At 33.3% G+C, this 19,669-nt stretch overlaps 1 protein-coding gene across 1 annotated transcript; it reads left to right on the plus strand.

Annotated features, from left to right (window-relative positions):
- Positions 1-5,558: 5,558 nt before the first annotated feature.
- Positions 5,559-12,675, plus strand: LOC110791216 (protein yippee-like At5g53940). The gene is made up of 5 exons (XM_021995964.2): positions 5,559-5,795; positions 7,178-7,221; positions 10,797-10,905; positions 12,156-12,211; positions 12,296-12,675. The coding sequence occupies exons 1-5, from the start codon at positions 5,700-5,702 to the stop codon at positions 12,372-12,374; spliced, it is 384 nt and encodes a 127-aa protein (XP_021851656.1). The 5' UTR covers positions 5,559-5,699; the 3' UTR covers positions 12,375-12,675.
- Positions 12,676-19,669: the final 6,994 nt, after the last annotated feature.

The following is a 19,669-nucleotide window of genomic DNA, read 5'->3' on the forward strand; positions in this document are numbered from 1 at the left end:
CTCTCAAAACCGGATGCCTTATGGTCTCGTGTTTTGAGGTCTAAATATTGTAAAGGGAGGTGCGATATTGACATGTTTGAACCCAAGTAAGGTATGTCAAATGTATGGAGTGGCGTGACAGAGAATGCAAAATTCTTGTGTGAAGGTATTAGGACAGCAATTGGTAATGGAGCCCGTACCTTTTTCTGGGAGCACCATTGGGCTACAGCAGACCCCTTATATACGGTTGCAACACAACCCATCCCCAGTGAGCTTGAAGGAAAGACCGTGGAGGAGATGTGGGATGTTATTCAAGGTTAGAAGTGGGAGGTTTTTGCTCCTTATCTACCCCAAGAAACCTTGAAGATCATCCAATCTCACGAACTCAGATGTGACCCAAACATTGGGGATTTACTCTACTGGCATAATGGTTCTAAGGGTAAATTTACCATCAAATATGCACTTAGTATCATGAGAAATGTAAGTGGTGCAATTGATGATAATTGTTGGGAATCGGTGTGGAAGGCTCCTGTTCAATAGAGGATACGTGCTTTCCTTTGGGTGGTCTGTCATGACCGATTGATGGGGAATGCAAACAGATATGTGAGACACATGATTGATAATCCTAAATGTGGCATTTGTGATGCAGTCGAGGAGTCAACTCTCCACCTTTTGCGTGAATGTCCAGCAGCTAAGGCTGTGTGGAGAAGACTAGGTGGTCCAGCCAACGAGGAGAAGTTCTATCAGCTCCCACTTAAACAATGGATCACTGAAAATATTTACTATGAACAGACTGAGGGAAGGCCGATTTGGTCGACTTACTTTGGCATTGCTCTTTGGTGGATATGGAGATGGAGAAACAACCTTATGTTTGGTAGAAGAGAAGAGCTACCAGTGGATATTGGGGCGTTCATTCAAGTAAGGTATGATGAAACTCGTAGAGCAATCCAAGGGGATGATGCAGAGGGCAACTCTGGTAGTCCGAAAAAGAAAGAAATCCTTGTGCAATGGAAAGCACCTGCACATATGTGGTATGTGCTTAACACTGACGGAGCAGCAAAAGGTTGTCCTGGACCCGCTGGAAGGGGAGTTATTCTCCGTGATCACACAGGCATGTTCGTGTATGCAATAACATCCAACTTTGGCTACTGCTCGTCCTTCACCTCAGAGATGAAGGCCCTTACAAAGGGGCTTGAACTGGCATGTAATCTACAAATTCGGAAGTTAATAATTCAGATGGATAATCTGGCTTGTGTCCAAGTGATGACTTCCACTGAGGTGCAAAGAACTGAGTGTACTCATCTCATTAATCTGTGTCGTGACATGATAAATGCCCCCGGGATGTCAAGATTGTGCATGTTTATCGTGAAGGGAACCGGGCGGCAGACTGGCTAGCAAATAAAAGAGTGACACATGAAGCTCAACTACGTGTTATGGGTTCAGCCATGCTTTGCTTCTTCCTAAATTGATGAGTTAGCTGATGTCTGATGGATTTTGTTACTCTTTTGTTTTAGTTGTTTTGTTTTTCTTTAGTTCTCTTTTTCTTTTTCTTTTCTTCCGAATGTAAGTCCTCGTTTGAATAAAAACAAAAATCACGTACCCAAATTATATATTAATTATTTAAATTAATATATTAAAATTAAAATCACCTAAAACTAAAAAAAACCAGAAATTAAAAAATTGACCCACCCAAAACAAAAACAAAAAAGACAAGATTATCTTGTTGCTGGAGGTTCAGATTGGTTATACAATTTTCACATGTAATTTGTTTTTCAAAAATGGGTCTTACCATTTCTCTTTTCCCTTTGGCTCCTTTTCTATGGTCCATTGTCAGGTAAGAACTACCATAAATTTCAACTTAATTTATTTTTTCATTTGAATTTTTTTGCCTCAAATTTTGATATAAATTGCAATGTTTTTGTTCAAATAATGTTGAATGAAGGGGAAGGATTAAACGGGAATTCCAAAGTAAGAGGTGTAAGTTTTGGTAAATAACAAGGAAGAAGAGAATTGAAGAGTAGAAGGGGAAGACCACATAATCAGGTCTTTTTTTTGGTGGGTCAAAATTTTAAATTTGGGTTTTTTTTATAGTTTTAGGTGATTTTAACTAATTAATTTAAATAATAATATTATATAATTAGGGTGATCATGGTAATTAGTTGACTAATAGGGGAGAAAATAAATTAAATGACAAGTAGGTAGTAATTGATATCAATAATTAAAGATCTAGGTAGTAATTCACAACTTTTAAAGATGTAGGTAGTAATTCACGAACTCTCAAATAAGACTTGCAAATTTTCCTTAATTTAATTTTGAATTTTGATTGGACAATTCTAAAAGTCTCCTATCTATTTTGGGTAAATATACAGATCATTTTATTTATTTATTTTGGAAAAACTTAGATTAATTTTTGATTTTGAATTGACTTTTATTTTAGATTTTATTGTTTATTATTAGAGTGTTTGATTTTGGATGGAATTGTATATCTTAGTAATTAACTAATTAAAATATCTACATAACACACACAATTTTATTTTATAAGTCTCCTATCTTTTTCAATTCATGTAAATATGAAAATTTGTGTTTTTTTTGGTTTATAAAAAAAAGATTAATGTTGATTTTGGACTGACTTTTATTTTAGATTTATTTTTTTTAACTATTATTGTGTTTGATTTTGGATGGATTTGTATAAATTGTATATATTATTAATTAATTAATTCAAATATCTATGTGACTCACACTTTTTTTAATTCTAAAATAAATTAGAAATTTTATTTTTCATTGGTCGAAAACCATTAGATTTCATGCGTGGCGCTCTAATAGCTCAGCAAATATGTCACGGTTGTTTTTCAATATATTCTTTAAAAAAAAGATAATGTATGTCAAATTGAGATAAGCTAACTTATACTGAATGTGGCGGTTAAGGGTCTTATATTTTTAGTAATGCTACATGATATATTGTATCAAGAGAATATTTATAATTTATGTAGTACAAACTTTTAAACCTTAATATTACAACTTGCATATTGTGGTGGGACAAATAAGGTGTAAATATAAATTTTATATGGCTAAAGGTGGAATAAAGTAGAGTGTAAAGAACTTTTAAGGTTGGACTAAAACGGAAAGTGTAAAAACTTTCAGGAACGGAGATAGTATGACATTATTTTAATTAAATTCTCATAGACAATAATGAGGATTTTTTTCAAAATTACCACCTTATAAATTCCACTTTTTCAAACTTACCATCTTATAAAATCACAAACATTCAAAGTTACCACCACTTAACGGAAAATGCTAAGTTTTCTGTTAGAGGGGTCAACTTTTTCGTTTTCTTTTGGTTTCCCTCCATTTTTTCCATGATTATTCCTCCTTCCTTGTTGCTCCTTCATTCTTCGTCTTTGTTCTTTATCTTTCACCCAAAATCAATCATTAATTTTAATAATAGGAAATGGTTTTGGGGATTCTTATTAAATTGAATTGTCTTACTTCTTTGGGACATATTAAATCTATGAGTAACGTTGTACATAGAATGAAAAATCGTTTGCAACAAATAAAAGTGGAAATATGGAAAACAAACGCAAAATAAATCTATGAGTACTTTTCATTTAAAAAACATATATGTCAACCAAACAGCAAAATTTTCGTTTAAAATAATAGGTGTGGTAGAGAAGATTAGTACTACATCTTTATATATAGAGATGTTTATATGTGATATAATTAGTCATTTTAATCTTATCCCAAATAAAATTCATAAATCTTCAATCTTATTCGTATTTTTTTATTTGTGTGGAACTTAAATTTTGTTATTATAAAATAAACTGCATATATTTTATCCTATTGGATGACATCCCATTATTTATCTACGTGTCACAAATATATTTTTTTTATTTCTAAAATAAATTATATATCTTATTTCTTATTGATTGGTTTTATCTTTACAAATCTTATTTCTATTGGTTGGTTGATAATGATTTCATATGTAGTGTTCTAATAATTCAGCAAATATACCTCCTTTATTTATACTAGATTTAAGACCGTACAATACACGGGTTAATTTATATTTGTTGTATTATTTGATTGTACTTTTCAGCCTTTTTGGGGTGTTTAAAGTATGTCAAATTTATAAAATTATTTTCTAGATTGAATTCAGATAATAAATAAATACAAATATATAATTCAGTATCTAAACATATTAAATTAATTATTATGAAAGTAGAAAGAAAAGAGAGAGAGGGAGAGAGAAAAACTAACTACCAGTTATTCTTATTCATTTATAGGAATATATAATATATACACATACATATATCATATAGGGGTAAGGGTATAATGGGCATCCATCCTAATATATATTTTATAACATTAATCACTATTTTGACTTTTGTATTTTTAAATTTTTAAATTTATCTTCTATTAGATTAACTTTTATGGTTAAAAAAATAATTAGCTTCTCAAATTTACCTCCATTGTGTTTTACCTCGTCAACTATACAATAATTTCTAAGTTTTACTATATATAGAAAATTTCATAAAATTACATAAATTCGAGGGGCAATATGAAGTGGCTTTAATGTAGGTTGAATGATGGATGCAATAGCTTCTTGATAATCAAACTATGTAATCAAATTTATCATGCCCCACATTCTGCTTGCAAAGCATCCTTTTGGAGTCTATGGTGAAAATTATTATGTACACCCGGTTATACCGTGCACCCAAGGGTATTTTTATTCACATCGATGATCCCTATTATATTTTTCCTTATATATAAGGAGAAAATGGGAGAGGGTGCACCGTGCACCCGGGTTGCATGTAATATGCTCTCGTCTATGATGTCTTCCATTCCTTTTCTTCTCATGCATTTGATCCTTCCACACCCGAGACGAAAATTTATCCATGCTCATTTCGATCTTGTTTTATTGGAGATACATCATGTCAATGAGTTGATATAAGAATTGAATTTGATTGTATATAAAATTTTGTTAACACTAGTGGACGGGGTGCGCGTTGCGCGCGGTTTGCTCCGGAATAACTAAATTGATATGTAACTTTATTCTAATGCTCTATATATATTTGTACTAATGATACGTAGAGTGACAAGTTGTACCGACTTTGATTTAATGCTTACTTCACAATATCATAGCTTAGGAATAACTAATTTGATATCAACTTTGTTCTAATGCTCTACATTTATTGTACTAATGATATGTAGAAGGACAAGTTGTACCGGCTTTGATTTAATTCTTACATCACAATATATGTTATGTCGTTTGTCTGCTATGTTATTAAATTATTTACCTCTCGAAGTCGATGACAGTTTCATGGATATGCCGAACAACTTCTTGTTGATATGTTTAATCCTATTTCAGATGTCCGATAATGGGAGAAATTTAATAATAATAAGAATAAAATTTTAATTTTAATGGGTATCATTAAATTAAAAAGTAAAATAAAATTTAGTGTTGAGTTACTGTTCATAAGACTCCCACTTTTTAAGGGTTAAAGAAGATATATCTCATTTTATCTTTTAAATACTTCTATTAGTCAAATCTTATCTTTTCAATTTAATTTTATCTTCTAAAATACTCCCTTTTCCTTATCTTACAAAATATTTACAAAAAATAGTCCCCTTTATGATTCTGATTTTAGAAATGAATAAATCTTTGAATTGGTGAAATAGTAATAAACTAGAGAGAGACAAGAGCTAGAGAGAGGAAGGAGGAGGTGATGGGGAGAGTGTTTCTGGTGGAATTGGATGGCAAAGCTTACCGCTGTAGATTCTGTGATAGCCCTTTAGCTCTTGCCGAAGATGTTCTGTCTCGGGTATATTATTTATTCTTTTGAAATTTCAATTAATTTAAAATTACCCATTTGGATTTGCTCTTGATTTTTTGTTACTGCTTTAATTTAGAACTGTTTGATTGATTAACTGGGTTCCTTTTAATTTATCTATTTTACCCCCTCAAAAATAAACTGGGTTCCTTTTAATTTATTGGAAATTCATTGATTTTTGTTGGTGATCAAGGCAGGATTTTTAATTGGGTGTTTGAAAATAGAGATAATTATAAGTTCATGTTGAGAATTTGTTGTGAAATGAGCTTAATTTGAGATGATATTGTTGCATGCAAGAGGTTTATCATATACTTCATGTAAGAATAATTGATGTTGTCATGTTGCAATACCGCAAATTATATAATCAAACCATTATTTGGTGGATTATGTGATGTACTCAGAGTCCACTCTTTGCAGTTTGCGTCAATGATTCGATTAATATTTGCTTATATTGTATAAAAGGGGCGGATATTCTTAAGATTCTATTCGAATCATAGGTCACTTGATCTTTCTCAACAACCGTCGTAAGTGGATTGAATTCGTGCTGTATGAAGTGGGTGCTAGTTTTTCTGTAAGGGGACCATTCTCTTCTTTTAGGATGTTCTAATTGATTGCAATTTTTCTGGTGTGTGGTGAACTTGTTCATAGTGAAAGATAGCTGTATGTGTAGTTTATCTTTTGTCAATAAGATATCGATGATGGTACCATGGATTGAGTCTGAGAGATGCAAATGGTTAAGAATGTGATCATCTGGTGTATGCCTTGTTGCCATCAATCTGCTTGAGTCACTAGTGAGATTTTTTGATGTAGATACAACCCTTGATTCAGTTAGTTGTTTCAGGGCGATGATTAAATTAAAGAATGTTGCGTATTAACCACAAGGTTATCTTACTTGAGGTAAAAGTGAACTAAGAATAGTTTATGTTTCTTATCAACCAAATTGATTTAAATGGAACAGTTCGAAAATTTAAACTTCCTGGACTGATGATCCATGCCGAACTTTGGAACTGATTACAAGTCACGCCATGCATAACTTGCATTTTGTGACTGTATCACATTTTAGTGTTTGTAGTTGAGATTCAATGGCATTTGCACTCTTCAAGTACGGATGTTCCTAACTGAAATATATTTTTTTCTGTGCTCTTGTTAACCTATTGTCGAGGGGTTTGCTTTTGTGGTTTATCTTAGCATGTTACTTTATCAAACAAAATTGTAGTTATTTCCCAATTTTTGTTCAGCTTGCATCTTTTTTTATGAGAAATGTGATTATCCATACATCTAACTAAATCAATTGTGTAAATTTTTTTAAACAAGCTGTTGAGAGCATGATTTCATTTTTTCTATTAATTCAAATTCTTGACTTATTTTGTCAGTCATTCAGTTGTCGCCAAGGGAGAGCATATCTTTTTGAAAATGCGTAAGTTCTTAAAAAGTTTCCCATACTTTGTTGTGTACTTGCATTTTAATGTTTTGACTTATGAGTTATGACTTTATATGTGTTATCTTCCTCCTATGCTACAATTACAATGAGTTGTGCTTGTTTATCTGAAGGTACTGAAAAACAACACTTGCAAAACTTAAAATACGAAAAGCATGGACTTGAGATCCATGCCGAAGCCTTATTAATGTAGAGGAAATTAACATTGATGATGTATCTTTACGGTTTCTTTATATATTAGTAAGAAAGTGTTAAATGAGCAACTAATCAGCAAAAGAGTTGAACTAGAGAAGTTGAATCGAAGACTCAATGGCCCTGTTTGGTTGTAAGAGGTTTGAGAGCTTTTAGCGGTTTGGACACTATTAGAGGTTTGACTACCTCAAACCGCTAATTTGAGTGTTTGGTTGTGAGCGGTTTCAAATAGCTTTTTCACTCAAAAACGCTAATTTAGAAAATGCTGGTGAGAGCAGCGTTTCCATTTAGCAGTTCCACATTTGAGATGGAAATTACCTTATTACCCCAAAGTTGAGTATCACCTCTGCCCATTCCTCTCTCTTCTCCATTGTTGTCCTGTTAACTTTTCCCCCATTAACCCATTCAGTCTCCTAATTCAACATCCCATCCATTTCTTAATAAAGAAAAATATAGAAGCATATTTTTCCAACCTTAATCTTTATTTCCTCCATCACAATTCAAAGCGTTTTTCTTGTCTAAAAATGAAGGGAATTTCTCGATTTCTCCATCTTCTTCATCTTCGATTTTTATAACTGAGAGACTCAAAACTTGCACAAGATCTTGATTGGTCTTGGTATCTTCACCGTATCAATGAATTGAAGAGAAATTAGAAGAACACGTTTGAAAGTGATGTAAGATCGGATCTCACGATCGAGATTTAAATTGAATAACTGTTAATTTCCATTTTTTTTTGGGTATGAAATGCCGAACGTAGACTGGTGGTAATTGGTGGAATGGTGGTATTTGAGGTTTGATTTAGGTGGTTAGGGAGGTTCTAAGCAGAGATGGAAAAAAAGAGTTGAAAGGAAAAATGAACGGTGGTGGGTACTGGGTAGGACCTTAGGAATGGGATGTGTCATGTGTAGAGGTATATTTATTTGTATTGTTTTATCATTAAATGCATTGGATAATTAAGGTTAAGGATGAGCATCATCCTAAAATATAAATTTAAACTAATTTTTTTACTTTTTTATCTCAAAGCATTCAAACTGTTTCGTACTTGCTGTATAAGGGAACAATGACAACACCCCCTTGGGTCCAACAGATGTTTTCCATGAAGTAAAACCAAATGCCAGATGTCCTTAAATAAAGAAGGTTATTTTGTCAAGTAATTAAAGATTAATGGTAGGGGTTAATAGGTAAAAAAATTACGCCAAACAACAGGTTTGTTCGGCTTTTTTATATAAGAAGGATTATAATTTCAAGTCACCGTGATTTTGTTGCCTCTTGTGTTTGATAAGTTACTCCTTATCTAATGAATTCAACTTATACATTTAATTATTGATTAAAAAAATATTACTAAAATTAAATGTAACAATGTCCTTTTTGGTCATTTTATGCAATTGATCAGCTAACCGCTAACCGCTATTTGCCAAACACTTTCATTTAACTAGCTAATGCAAACCTCTAGTCAAACCATCTAATACAAACCGCTAGTCAAACCAGCTAATACAAACCGCTACAGCTAACCGCTAACCGCTAACCGTTGTTTGCCAAACAGGGCCAATGTTTCCTCACCTTTATGATAGACTTCATTTTACAATTTACACCAAGGAAAATTAGAAACTGAGGAATATACTCCTATGCAAAATGCCTTCTATATATGACAATATTCAGAACACGTCCTTTCTTTTCAATAATTCCATCCTTTGGTGATGTGGTGTAAGGGAAGTATCTTCTGTTAATTGGTTTTCTAACCTACAAAGAGAATTCTTGATCCCATGGAGAATCTATTACATATTTATCGAGGACTGGACTTGTTAGATCATGATCCAATATTTTTCGGAGACATTAGAATTGCTCGATATGGATTCGCCATTAGGACTTCCGTTTTAGCTTTGTAATCTTAACCTTAAGCTGGTCTTTCTATAATAAGTGGAACTGGGAATGTTGTTGAAGAGTTGTACCGTTGCCTAAGTTAGAAAGTATCTTTGGCTTCATTTGTTTGTACTTCCTAGTTCTTCTATAAGTCCACTCAAGCCAGGGAATTGATGGAAAGAACAATCTTATTAGGCCGTGCTTTCCTACTTGGAATGGAAAGTAGATAATTGATTAGGGAGAAGTTTTTTGTGGAAACTATTATGGAAGAGAATAACAATAGTTTGATATTGTTTGGGGATGTGAATTTGTCCTACATGGGGACAAAAGTTACCCTACCCACTCGTAGGCTTCGTTTGTTTCAAGGAAAATGATTTTCCCATTTTCCGTTGTTTGTTTTGTTAATGGTTGGAAAACAATGTTCCCAAGGTGGACAATATTTTCCTTCTGTGAGAAAAAATTCCCACATTTTTCTCTCCAATCCCTTAAATCCTTTTTTCTCTCCTCCTATAATCCATCATCTCATTTCCGCACTTATTTTCTCTTTCTCTAACTTTTCTTGTGATGAAACAAACAAGGGAAAACTATTTTTCAATTGTGTTTTCTCTTGAAAATTGTTTCTAGAGTGGAATTTTTTGTTGAAACAAAAATTGAGCCGTAATGTAACTAAATTTTCCAAACCACCCCCTTATTTTACCCCTTTATCATTTTCTTCATTCCAAGCATGACCCAGTATGATTGTACTTGCACTTGCGCTGGATGGATTTGACGTGGAATTTTGATTGGTGGCCAAAAGTTGAGTGTAAAGTATTATTAGTTGAGGACATAATCGTAATGAACTTTGATAATAGTTATCTGCTAAAATAATTACATGAAAATCCATGCCTGGGGATGATACAACTCTTGGACACTTAAAGAGGACGATGTGTTAAGATCTTTGAAAATTTCCTAATCCAACCTTGCAAACATCGATAGATATGTTATACTAATAGATTTCAAGCCTAGCCTTTAGGTCCATCACAAGCCTTTAGTAGATATTTAGATTAGTTTAGTACGCAGCGTTGGGTACCGAATATGCTATAGTGTGCTTTAAACACATGTTATTAGTATTACTTTGGCACAGTATGATGTTCACACTCATAAAGGTGACAATCATTCTTGTATTAGACTTTCTTCGATCACATCTAAAGCTAAAATTAGTCTAGTGCAGTTGACTTGTTGCTTCTTTTGTTTCAATTTATGGATATGCAATATAACGAGATATGCATGTATAAGAAACATGAAATGATGTTCCCTAAAATACGAGAGGAGGAAACGCAAAGAGTATAATAAACCCCTGTTACTCTGTTAGTGACTCGTGGGCAAACACACTCTAATAGACTAATATTAGATATTTGCTGCTTGGTTGATATACCCAAACGGTCTCTTCAAAGGATAAGAGACATCTGATTTTGTTCCTTTCGAGTTCATTTTGGCTTTGTATTTTTGGCGTTGTTGTACAGGGTAAATGTGACTGTTGGACCTGAAGAAGACAGGCTAATGATGTCTGGAATGCATACTGTTGCAGATGTGTTTTGTTGTGGATGTGGCCAACTTCTTGGCTGGAAATATGTAAGCTTCCTATAACCATAAGCCTTATGTGATATTGTATGGAGTATGTGATAGCAAGTGATAGCAATTAGCAATTGCAATTAGCAAGTGAGAATGTTCCCACAAATTTAACCGTCTCGTTATGTCTTTGGAGATAACCAAAGAAAACATTACATTAAAGCTTTATAGATAGGCAAAGACAGTTACTTGAAAAATAAGTACTAAGTTTCTGAAAAAATGAGCCTTTTATAGTAGAACATTTAGTAGCAGCCAGAATATCAATCGTTAAACCTAGGTAAAACGGCCGTGGTGGTACTTCCAATAGGTGCAGTGGTATCTAGTACAATACGGAGTATAGTTATGGTTAATGGTGATACATAATGTTTATGATAGACTCCTAGGGTTGTGGTGTTATGTATGTAGTTTATTCGTTTCCTTGAAATGGCAACATTTTTACAATCGGTAAGTTTTACTTACCAAAAATGTCATTAGGTTATGGGGTGGATGAGAGTGGGGTAGACAAGTAATATGGCATTATGGAGTGGGTGATGCCTTTTCTCCCCTTTATAAATGGTGTCATTTTCAAGTGTTGCAATTTTAAGGAAATGGATGAACTCGAGGATTATGTTTTATTGTGATATTCAAAATATATACTTCGTATGTAACCGGTGGTAGTGTTACTTAATTCTCTAATCAACCCACGAACCGAAAAGGCAAATTATAACATGTAAATGGTACAATTTTGGTCTAATTTAGCAAATTGGGTAGCGAATTGCGTACCGGTACCTGGTCTCGTACTAGCGAATCAGGTAACCGTGGGTGGTATATTAGATGGGTTGTGGTGGTTGGAATGTACAGATTTTAGTATCTCCAGGGGGGAGCAGTTTATGATTGCTCGGAATACTTTTAAATGCTCCTGAATCAACGTAAAATCTTGAATACGTACTTGTGGATGATGTGTATGAACAACAACTCTCGAGTATTTTGTAATGCAGCAAAAGAAATATGTCAAAAGGAGTTTTGAGTGAAGTTCTCCACTTCCTATCATTAATAATCAATTAGTTTTTAAACTGGGGTGGATAATTACTTATAAGCTAATCAAAATATACCAATGCAAATTTTGTTAAGATACAATTCTTTAGTTTCTCCTTTTTCCTACTTCTGCCTTGGGACTAAATTAGTTTCTCCTTTTTCCTACTTCTGCCGGGTAATTACTCGATTTGGATTGACGATTAATATTATGTTTCTGTTTCTTTTTTATGTTTCCGCAGATGGTAGCTCGTGACAAAAACCAAAAGTACAAAGAAGGGAAGGTGGTTCTTGAAAGGTAAAATTAAAGAAATTGATTGGAGATTTGTCAATTTGGTTGCTAGCCCTCTCTAGTTTTACTTGTTTCATTTTCGTCCAACAGATGGAGGATAACTGAGGATTCGAGTGAGGAGTTTAATCTCGATGCTCGTCAAAATTCAAGTGATCCAGAATACCCTTAGTAAAACTTATCACAGTTAAATTAAATTGCACAAGAGAACTAGGGGAACAGAAAATGGGAACGGGATCATTGTACATATTTGTGTATTCGTGCAACACTTTGAGACAGTTAGAATTTCATCTTTTACTAGTAGTTGTACTAGTAGTTATAGCCAAACAATGTTAGAAATATACTCCTTCCATTATCTACCTTCATACCAAGCAAGGCTTAGCCTAGTGGTATAAGCTTGGCCTTGTAACCTCAAGTTTATGGGATCAAACGTCGTTAAGGATTTTTTGGTGGTAATGATTCTCTTATAATAATCATCTCTTCCAATGGTGTGGATGGTAGAGTGGGAAATAAGTGATGATGTAGCTTATTTCGGGAATTTACGGATCTTCAAACAATATTGAAGGAAATCGCTCACAAAACGTATATTAATCAAAGTAGAGAAGGAGTTTATTGTAGTGGTGGTCCTTGAGAAATTAGAAGGTGGGTTAGAAAAGTTACTAAAAATGAAAGTTTGAATCCTAATAAAATACTGCCGAAATAAAAAGTGTGACTCCTAATAAAATACGGAGCGAGTAGTGTATTAGTGTATATATGGAAGAGATAAACTTATAAGATGAATGTATATATCCCAAACCTTTAAAATGCATGTGTTTTGAGTACTATGCTTATCAATAGTGATATGAGTGAGGATTCCTTGAAATTCACTATTCATAAGGAGCTAAATCTCCTAACCTTCCATTTGTAAGCTCTAAATGCTTGTTTCCTTTGGTCTAAGGTTCAAATCGTACCATCAACATTTCATTCCATTTTATTTCTTCTTTTTCCATCTTCTATATGATGACTTGACCCTTTTGTCATGTTTTTTTTTCTCTTACGTTCTTTTCAATAATTTATTTATCTTTATATGCGTAAATTATATATTTATATAACAAATGAAATATTAGACTTTTTCATTTGCAAGATATTTTTATCAACCACAACATATTTACTTAAAATTGATAAATAATTTAGTCCTCGTCTAATTATTCAACCTATTTAGTCGGTTATTTTTGCTAATGGATTTCAATGTCTTGGGGGACCTAGCGCGTGGTCCAACAACTAGTTAGTCAAAAAGAGATAAAATGAATACGGGAAAAGTTGAAACTGCGAATGTGATGATCTATAAACTTACAGTTACTTAATTATCATTAAGTACATCAACTTAGCCACATGAACTTCGGATATTAGTGTATATGGAAGAGATGAACTTAGAGCATGTACATTGGGGCTTTTGGAGTGGCTCTCCAAATAGGCTCTGTAACAAGAACTATCTCTTGGCCAACATTGGGGCTCTTGAATAGCTCTTCACGGAGAGCTACTTCAATGTAGCTTTTGCCCAAGAGGTCCTCCAAGAGTTGATTCTTGTTGAAAATGGGTAGTAACTTTGAAAAGTGGATAGTAAGTTAGTAACTATGGATTAAAAATAAATAATTATGGATCACCAAATGGTTTGGAGAGCTCACTTGTGGAACTAACCAATGTTGGATGTTTTTAGAAATGAATTCTTGAGCGTCTCTTGTAGAGAGATAGTGGAGAGCCCTCTATTGTAACACCCCCGATTTACTAACTAGAAAGAAATAAGAATATAAAAGACTTTATAATAAATTTGCGGAAGCTTACACCTAAATCGGAGGTATCACCGCCACACTTGATCACATTGTCAAGTGCTAAGGCTTACAAAACTCAAACTATTACAACTCAATTACTAGGTGATCTATTTACAACCGTACAACTGTCATAAAAGAGTAAACGGTAACACTTGAGCTCCTTTAACTTCTAAAGACAGTCCTTCACGATCAGTCTGGTCCAATCATCTTGACTGCTCACCATAGAAGACAAATTCCAAAAGGATCGTCGCAGGGCCACCATAAGAAAAAGACATGGCCGCAAACACACATAGCAAATAAACACACACGTCAGCAAAAAGCTGAGTAATCACCTGTCATAAAAACGGAAACATACTAATATAGAATAATAAAGGCTCATGTAAACAATGTAGTATGAAACTACATTTCAAGTATGATCCCAAAGATGAAACTAACTGCAAACTCTATAAATACTATAAGTCTTCTCTTCAGTTGAACCTCAAATATATTTGATATGATCCTTTCATCTACTAAACTTACTTCAACCAATAGGTGCCATATTTGCTCTTTGTTCTATACCTAGCCTTGGACATGGGTAATTCGAATAATAAACCAACAAGTATAAAAACTTGAAACTCTCAATAGCTACTAGAAAGACTCTCTGAGTCAAGGCCACTGTTGGACCAAATCCCACTTTTGGAGATATTAAGAAAAGAATAAAGATTGTATCTTGCTCCTCTACTAATGGTTATTATCTCCTTACCAACATGCCAAGGACTAAGGTCTATAACATCGAGCCTCAAACCAAAAATATACGAAGTATATAACATTCATTCTCAACCTTGATCTCGTGATCTCCTAATCTTATCAAAACCCGCGTTGGGTCTCTAAAATATATATACTGCTCAACAACGACACAAGATCCAAAACCATATCATTCATTCTCCATAATAATCTGACTCCTCTATTGCGACAGAAGGAGTACACAAATCAAAATATTAATCCATCCAAACTATTACTAATCGAACATCCAAAGCATCTCAATGTAACCCAAAAATGATAATATAAGTCTTCAATGATTGATATACTCTATAATACAACTCAACTCATAAAACTAGCCTAAATCTTTGATCTTTCATACTTTCAATACTACCGAAATAAATAAATTCATGTCTACTGCTACTATAGATCCTTCAAACAATAAGACAATAATAAAATGCATCTTATAAGAAAACCAATACTATATTCTAATATAGATAATCGTGCATATTAGCAAATTGAACACAATAGAAATTTAACACACATTATAACAAAGCAGAATATATAATCAATTACGCATAGTTGACGACTAATATGCTCATGTGACTCTAAATCGTGATTACACATAATAATCAATATATATAAATAACTTAATAGACTAGGGGTGTGTGATTACAACTAATAATATACACGAACAATTAGAAGGGACTAAGCGTGATTACCTTTCCAAAACTTAATACCATGGCGCAAAACTGAGAGTATTAATATGCAGACATGCACAAAGACCCACGAAACTAATCCCCTTGTGCACCGCTATGGAGGATCTAGTAGTAAAATACTTGTTGGAAGATGAAAAGAATTATGGAAGATCAATCAATGATCATTAAAGAACCAAGTTTCTTGCTTTAGAAATCAAATGCACGTAAAAGAGGAGAATAAGAAAATAAGATTGAGATACTGATCAAACAAACTAGCAAACGGCGGTTCCTTTTCTTTCCTTTAAAAATATTAGGGTTTAAGGATATTTATATTGTCTCATAAAAAGAGTCCTACTAAGTTTAAAATAGCTCTTTTTAAACTTTCCAAAAATATTAAAAGAGACTAATTTAAAACAAAAAGTAATTTATTAATACTTATAACTTCATTCTCTCTGTAAAATATATATTATAAAATCATAAAATATTGGGGTATTACAATCTATCCCCCTTAAAATAAGTTTCGTCCCGAAACTCAAAATTAGAAAGACATAGAATATTAAATATACCCTCTTTAAAATAAGTATTTCCCGGAACTTAAGTTAGAAAAACTTTGTGACTATAATTTCAAACGCTAATCAAAGATTATTTTTGTTTTTTTTTTAAACGAAAATTTATACCAAACTTTACTACATAAAATATTCGGGATATTACATTCTATCCCCCTTAAAAAAAAAAAGTTCGTCCCCGAACTCGAAACTAGTCACATAATCACATCACAAGTAACACATAGAAAGAGATACTCTCTTAAATTAAACGGCTTGTCCTACAACTTTTAAGCTTAACTCTTGATTAGTCATTTTAATCCTAAAACTCAAACGCTGAGATATTAAGATCTTTGCGTCAATCCCAAAGAGCGATTAGGCTCTTGATACCATTTTGTAACACCCCCGATATACTAACTATAAATAAATAAGAATATAAAAGACTTTATAATAAATTTGCGGAAGCTTACACCTAAATCGGAGGTATCACCGCCACACTTGATCACATTGTCAAGTGCTAAGGCTTACAAAACTCAAACTATTACAACTCAATTACTAGGTGATCTATTTACAACCGTACAACTGTCATAAAAGAGTAAACGGTAACACTTGAGCTCCTTTAACTTCTAAAGACAGTCCTTCACGATCAGTCTGGTCCAATCATCTTGACTGCTCACCATAGAAGACAAATTCCAAAAGGATCGTCGCAGGGCCACCATAAGAAAAAGACATGGCCGCAAACACACATAGCAAATAAACACACACGTCAGCAAAAAGCTGAGTAATCACCTGTCATAAAAACGGAAACATACTAATATAGAATAATAAAGGCTCATGTAAACAATGTAGTATGAAACTACATTTCAAGTATGATCCCAAAGATGAAACTAACTCCAAACTCTATAAATACTATAAGTCTTCTCTTCAGTTGAACCTCAAATATATTTGATATGATCCTTTCATCTACTAAACTTACTTCAACCAATAGGTGCCATATTTGCTCTTTGTTCTATACCTAGCCTTGGACATGGGTAATTCGAATAATAAACCAACAAGTATAAAAACTTGAAACTCTCAATAGCTACTAGAAAGACTCTCTGAGTCAAGGCCACTGTTGGACCAAATCCCACTTTTGGAGATATTAAGAAAAGAATAAAGATTGTATCTTGCTCCTCTACTAATGGTTATTATCTCCTTACCAACATGCCAAGGACTAAGGTCTATAACATCGAGCCTCAAACCAAAAATATACGAAGTATATAACATTCATTCTCAACCTTGATCTCGTGATCTCCTAATCTTATCAAAACCCGCGTTGGGTCTCTAAAATATATATACTGTTCAACAACGACACAAGATCCAAAACCATATCATTCATTCTCCATAATAATATGACTCCTCTATTGCGACAGAAGGAGTACACAAATCAAAATATTAATCCATCCAAACTATTACTAATCGAACATTCAAAGCATCTCAATGTAACCCAAAAATGATAATATAAGTCTTCAATGATTGATATACTCTATAATACAACTCAACTCATAAAACTAGCCTAAATCTTCGATCTTTCATACTTTCAATACTACCGAAATAAATAAATTCATGTCTACTGCTACTATAGATCCTTCAAACAATAAGACCATAATAAAATGCATCTTATAAGAAAACCAATACTATATTCTAATATAGATAATCGTGCATATTAGCAAATTGAACACAATAGAAATTTAACACACATTATAACAAAGCGGAATATATAATCAATTATGCATAGTTGACGACTAATATGCTCATGTGACTCTAAATCGTGATTACACATAATAATCAATATATATATATAAATAACTCAATAGACTAGGGGCGTGTGATTACAACTAATAATATACACGAACAATTAGAAGGGACTAAGCGTGATTGCCTTTCCAAAACTTAATACCATGGCGCAAAACTGAGAGTATTAATATGCAGACATGCACAAAGACCCACGAAACTAATCCCCTTGTGCACAGCTATGGAGGATCTATTAGTAAAATACTTGTTGGAAGATGAAAAGAATTATGGAAGATCAATCAACGATCATTAAAGAACCAAGTTTCTTGCTTTAGAAATCAAATGCACGTAAAAGAGGAGAATAAGAAAATAAGATTGAGATACTGATCAAACAAACTAGCAAACGGCGATTCCTTTTCTTTCCTTTAAAAATATTAGGGTTTAAGGATATTTATATTGTCTCGTAAAAAGAGTCATACTAAGTTTAAAATAGCTCTTTTTAAACTTTCCAAAAATATTAAAAGAGACTAATTTAAAACAAAAAGTCATTTATTAATACTTATAACTTCATTTTCTCTGTAAAATATATATTATAAAATCATAAAATATTGGGGTATTACATCTATGGGCTCTTTTGAAGAGCCAACTAATGTTATGCTCTTAAGGTGAATGGATATCCATCAAAAAAGAATAAAATGAATAGGGGGAAAACTGGTAGACCTGATCAAGACGAGCTCGGCCCGGCCCGCCCGAAATTTTTGCGGGTTTGGGCAGAATTTTCCGGCCCGTTTTTCTTTATTTTTTTGGGCGGGTTTGGGAAACACGAAACTACACTTTTTAGTTATAAATTTGGCCAGGCTCGAAAATGGCCCGAAAAGCCCGGTATTTTAGGCCCGAAAATAGCGGTTTTGGGCACAAAATTTTGGCCCGAATCTTGGCTCGGCCCGGCCCGACATAGCGGGTTGATTTTTTATGCCCAAGCCCCCGAACTCGGCCCGGCCCGCCATTTGATCAGGTCTAAAAACTGGGGGGGCAAGAATCGAACTGCGGATGTGATGATTTATAACTGATAGTTACTCTCTCTATCCCTAAAAGATTGTCGCATGTGCTTTTATTCACTTTATTAAAAATGATATAACCAAAAGCAAATTGGTAGGTAAATTTGTCTTTTAGTTAGATTAAATAATTGTATGTGAAAAAATATCTTGAGACCATTAACCATGTATAACACAAACAAATAGGGACATCCGTTTATGGTATATATGGTGTCATCTTTTAGAGATAGAGAGATTACTTATCATTAGGTATACCAACTTAGCCACATGAATCTTCTGATCTATAAATGCTTATTTTTAACACCAATCATACCACCGCCAGCCCCCCATTAGTTCGGCCCTTGGTTTTGAACATAAGTAGCTTACTTTGGAAAAAGAATCAGATTTCATAAAAATAAAAAAAATAAGTATTACTCCCTTCGTCCCAAATTACTTGTTAGGCTCTGTTTAGTTCACCTTATTTCTCTTGGTCTGATCTGATTTGGTCTGGTCTGATCTGATCTAAACTTATTTTTTCTGATCTGATCTGGTCTGGTCTGGTCTGGTCTGGTCTGATCTGATCTGATCTGGTCTGGTCTGGTCTGATCTGATCTTGTTTGAACTGATCTGATCTGGTCTGGTCTGATCTGATCTGATTCTTCATAATTAAGTTTAAACAAAAATCTACATTTTTTAATATTAAACGACTTACGCGTAAAATAAATATTACACAAATTTATAATATTGTTATTATTTATTTGACTTTGCTCATGATTTAACTATTCCTTATATTAGATAGACCTAGACATGATCTAGATAGATCGGTTATGATTTGGATATGACCTGGATATGATCTGTACAAATTGGTTCTGAT

The sequence above is a fragment of the Spinacia oleracea genome, chromosome 6 (genome assembly GCF_020520425.1).
Source record: "Spinacia oleracea cultivar Varoflay chromosome 6, BTI_SOV_V1, whole genome shotgun sequence".
Taxonomy (NCBI): domain Eukaryota; kingdom Viridiplantae; phylum Streptophyta; class Magnoliopsida; order Caryophyllales; family Amaranthaceae; genus Spinacia; species Spinacia oleracea.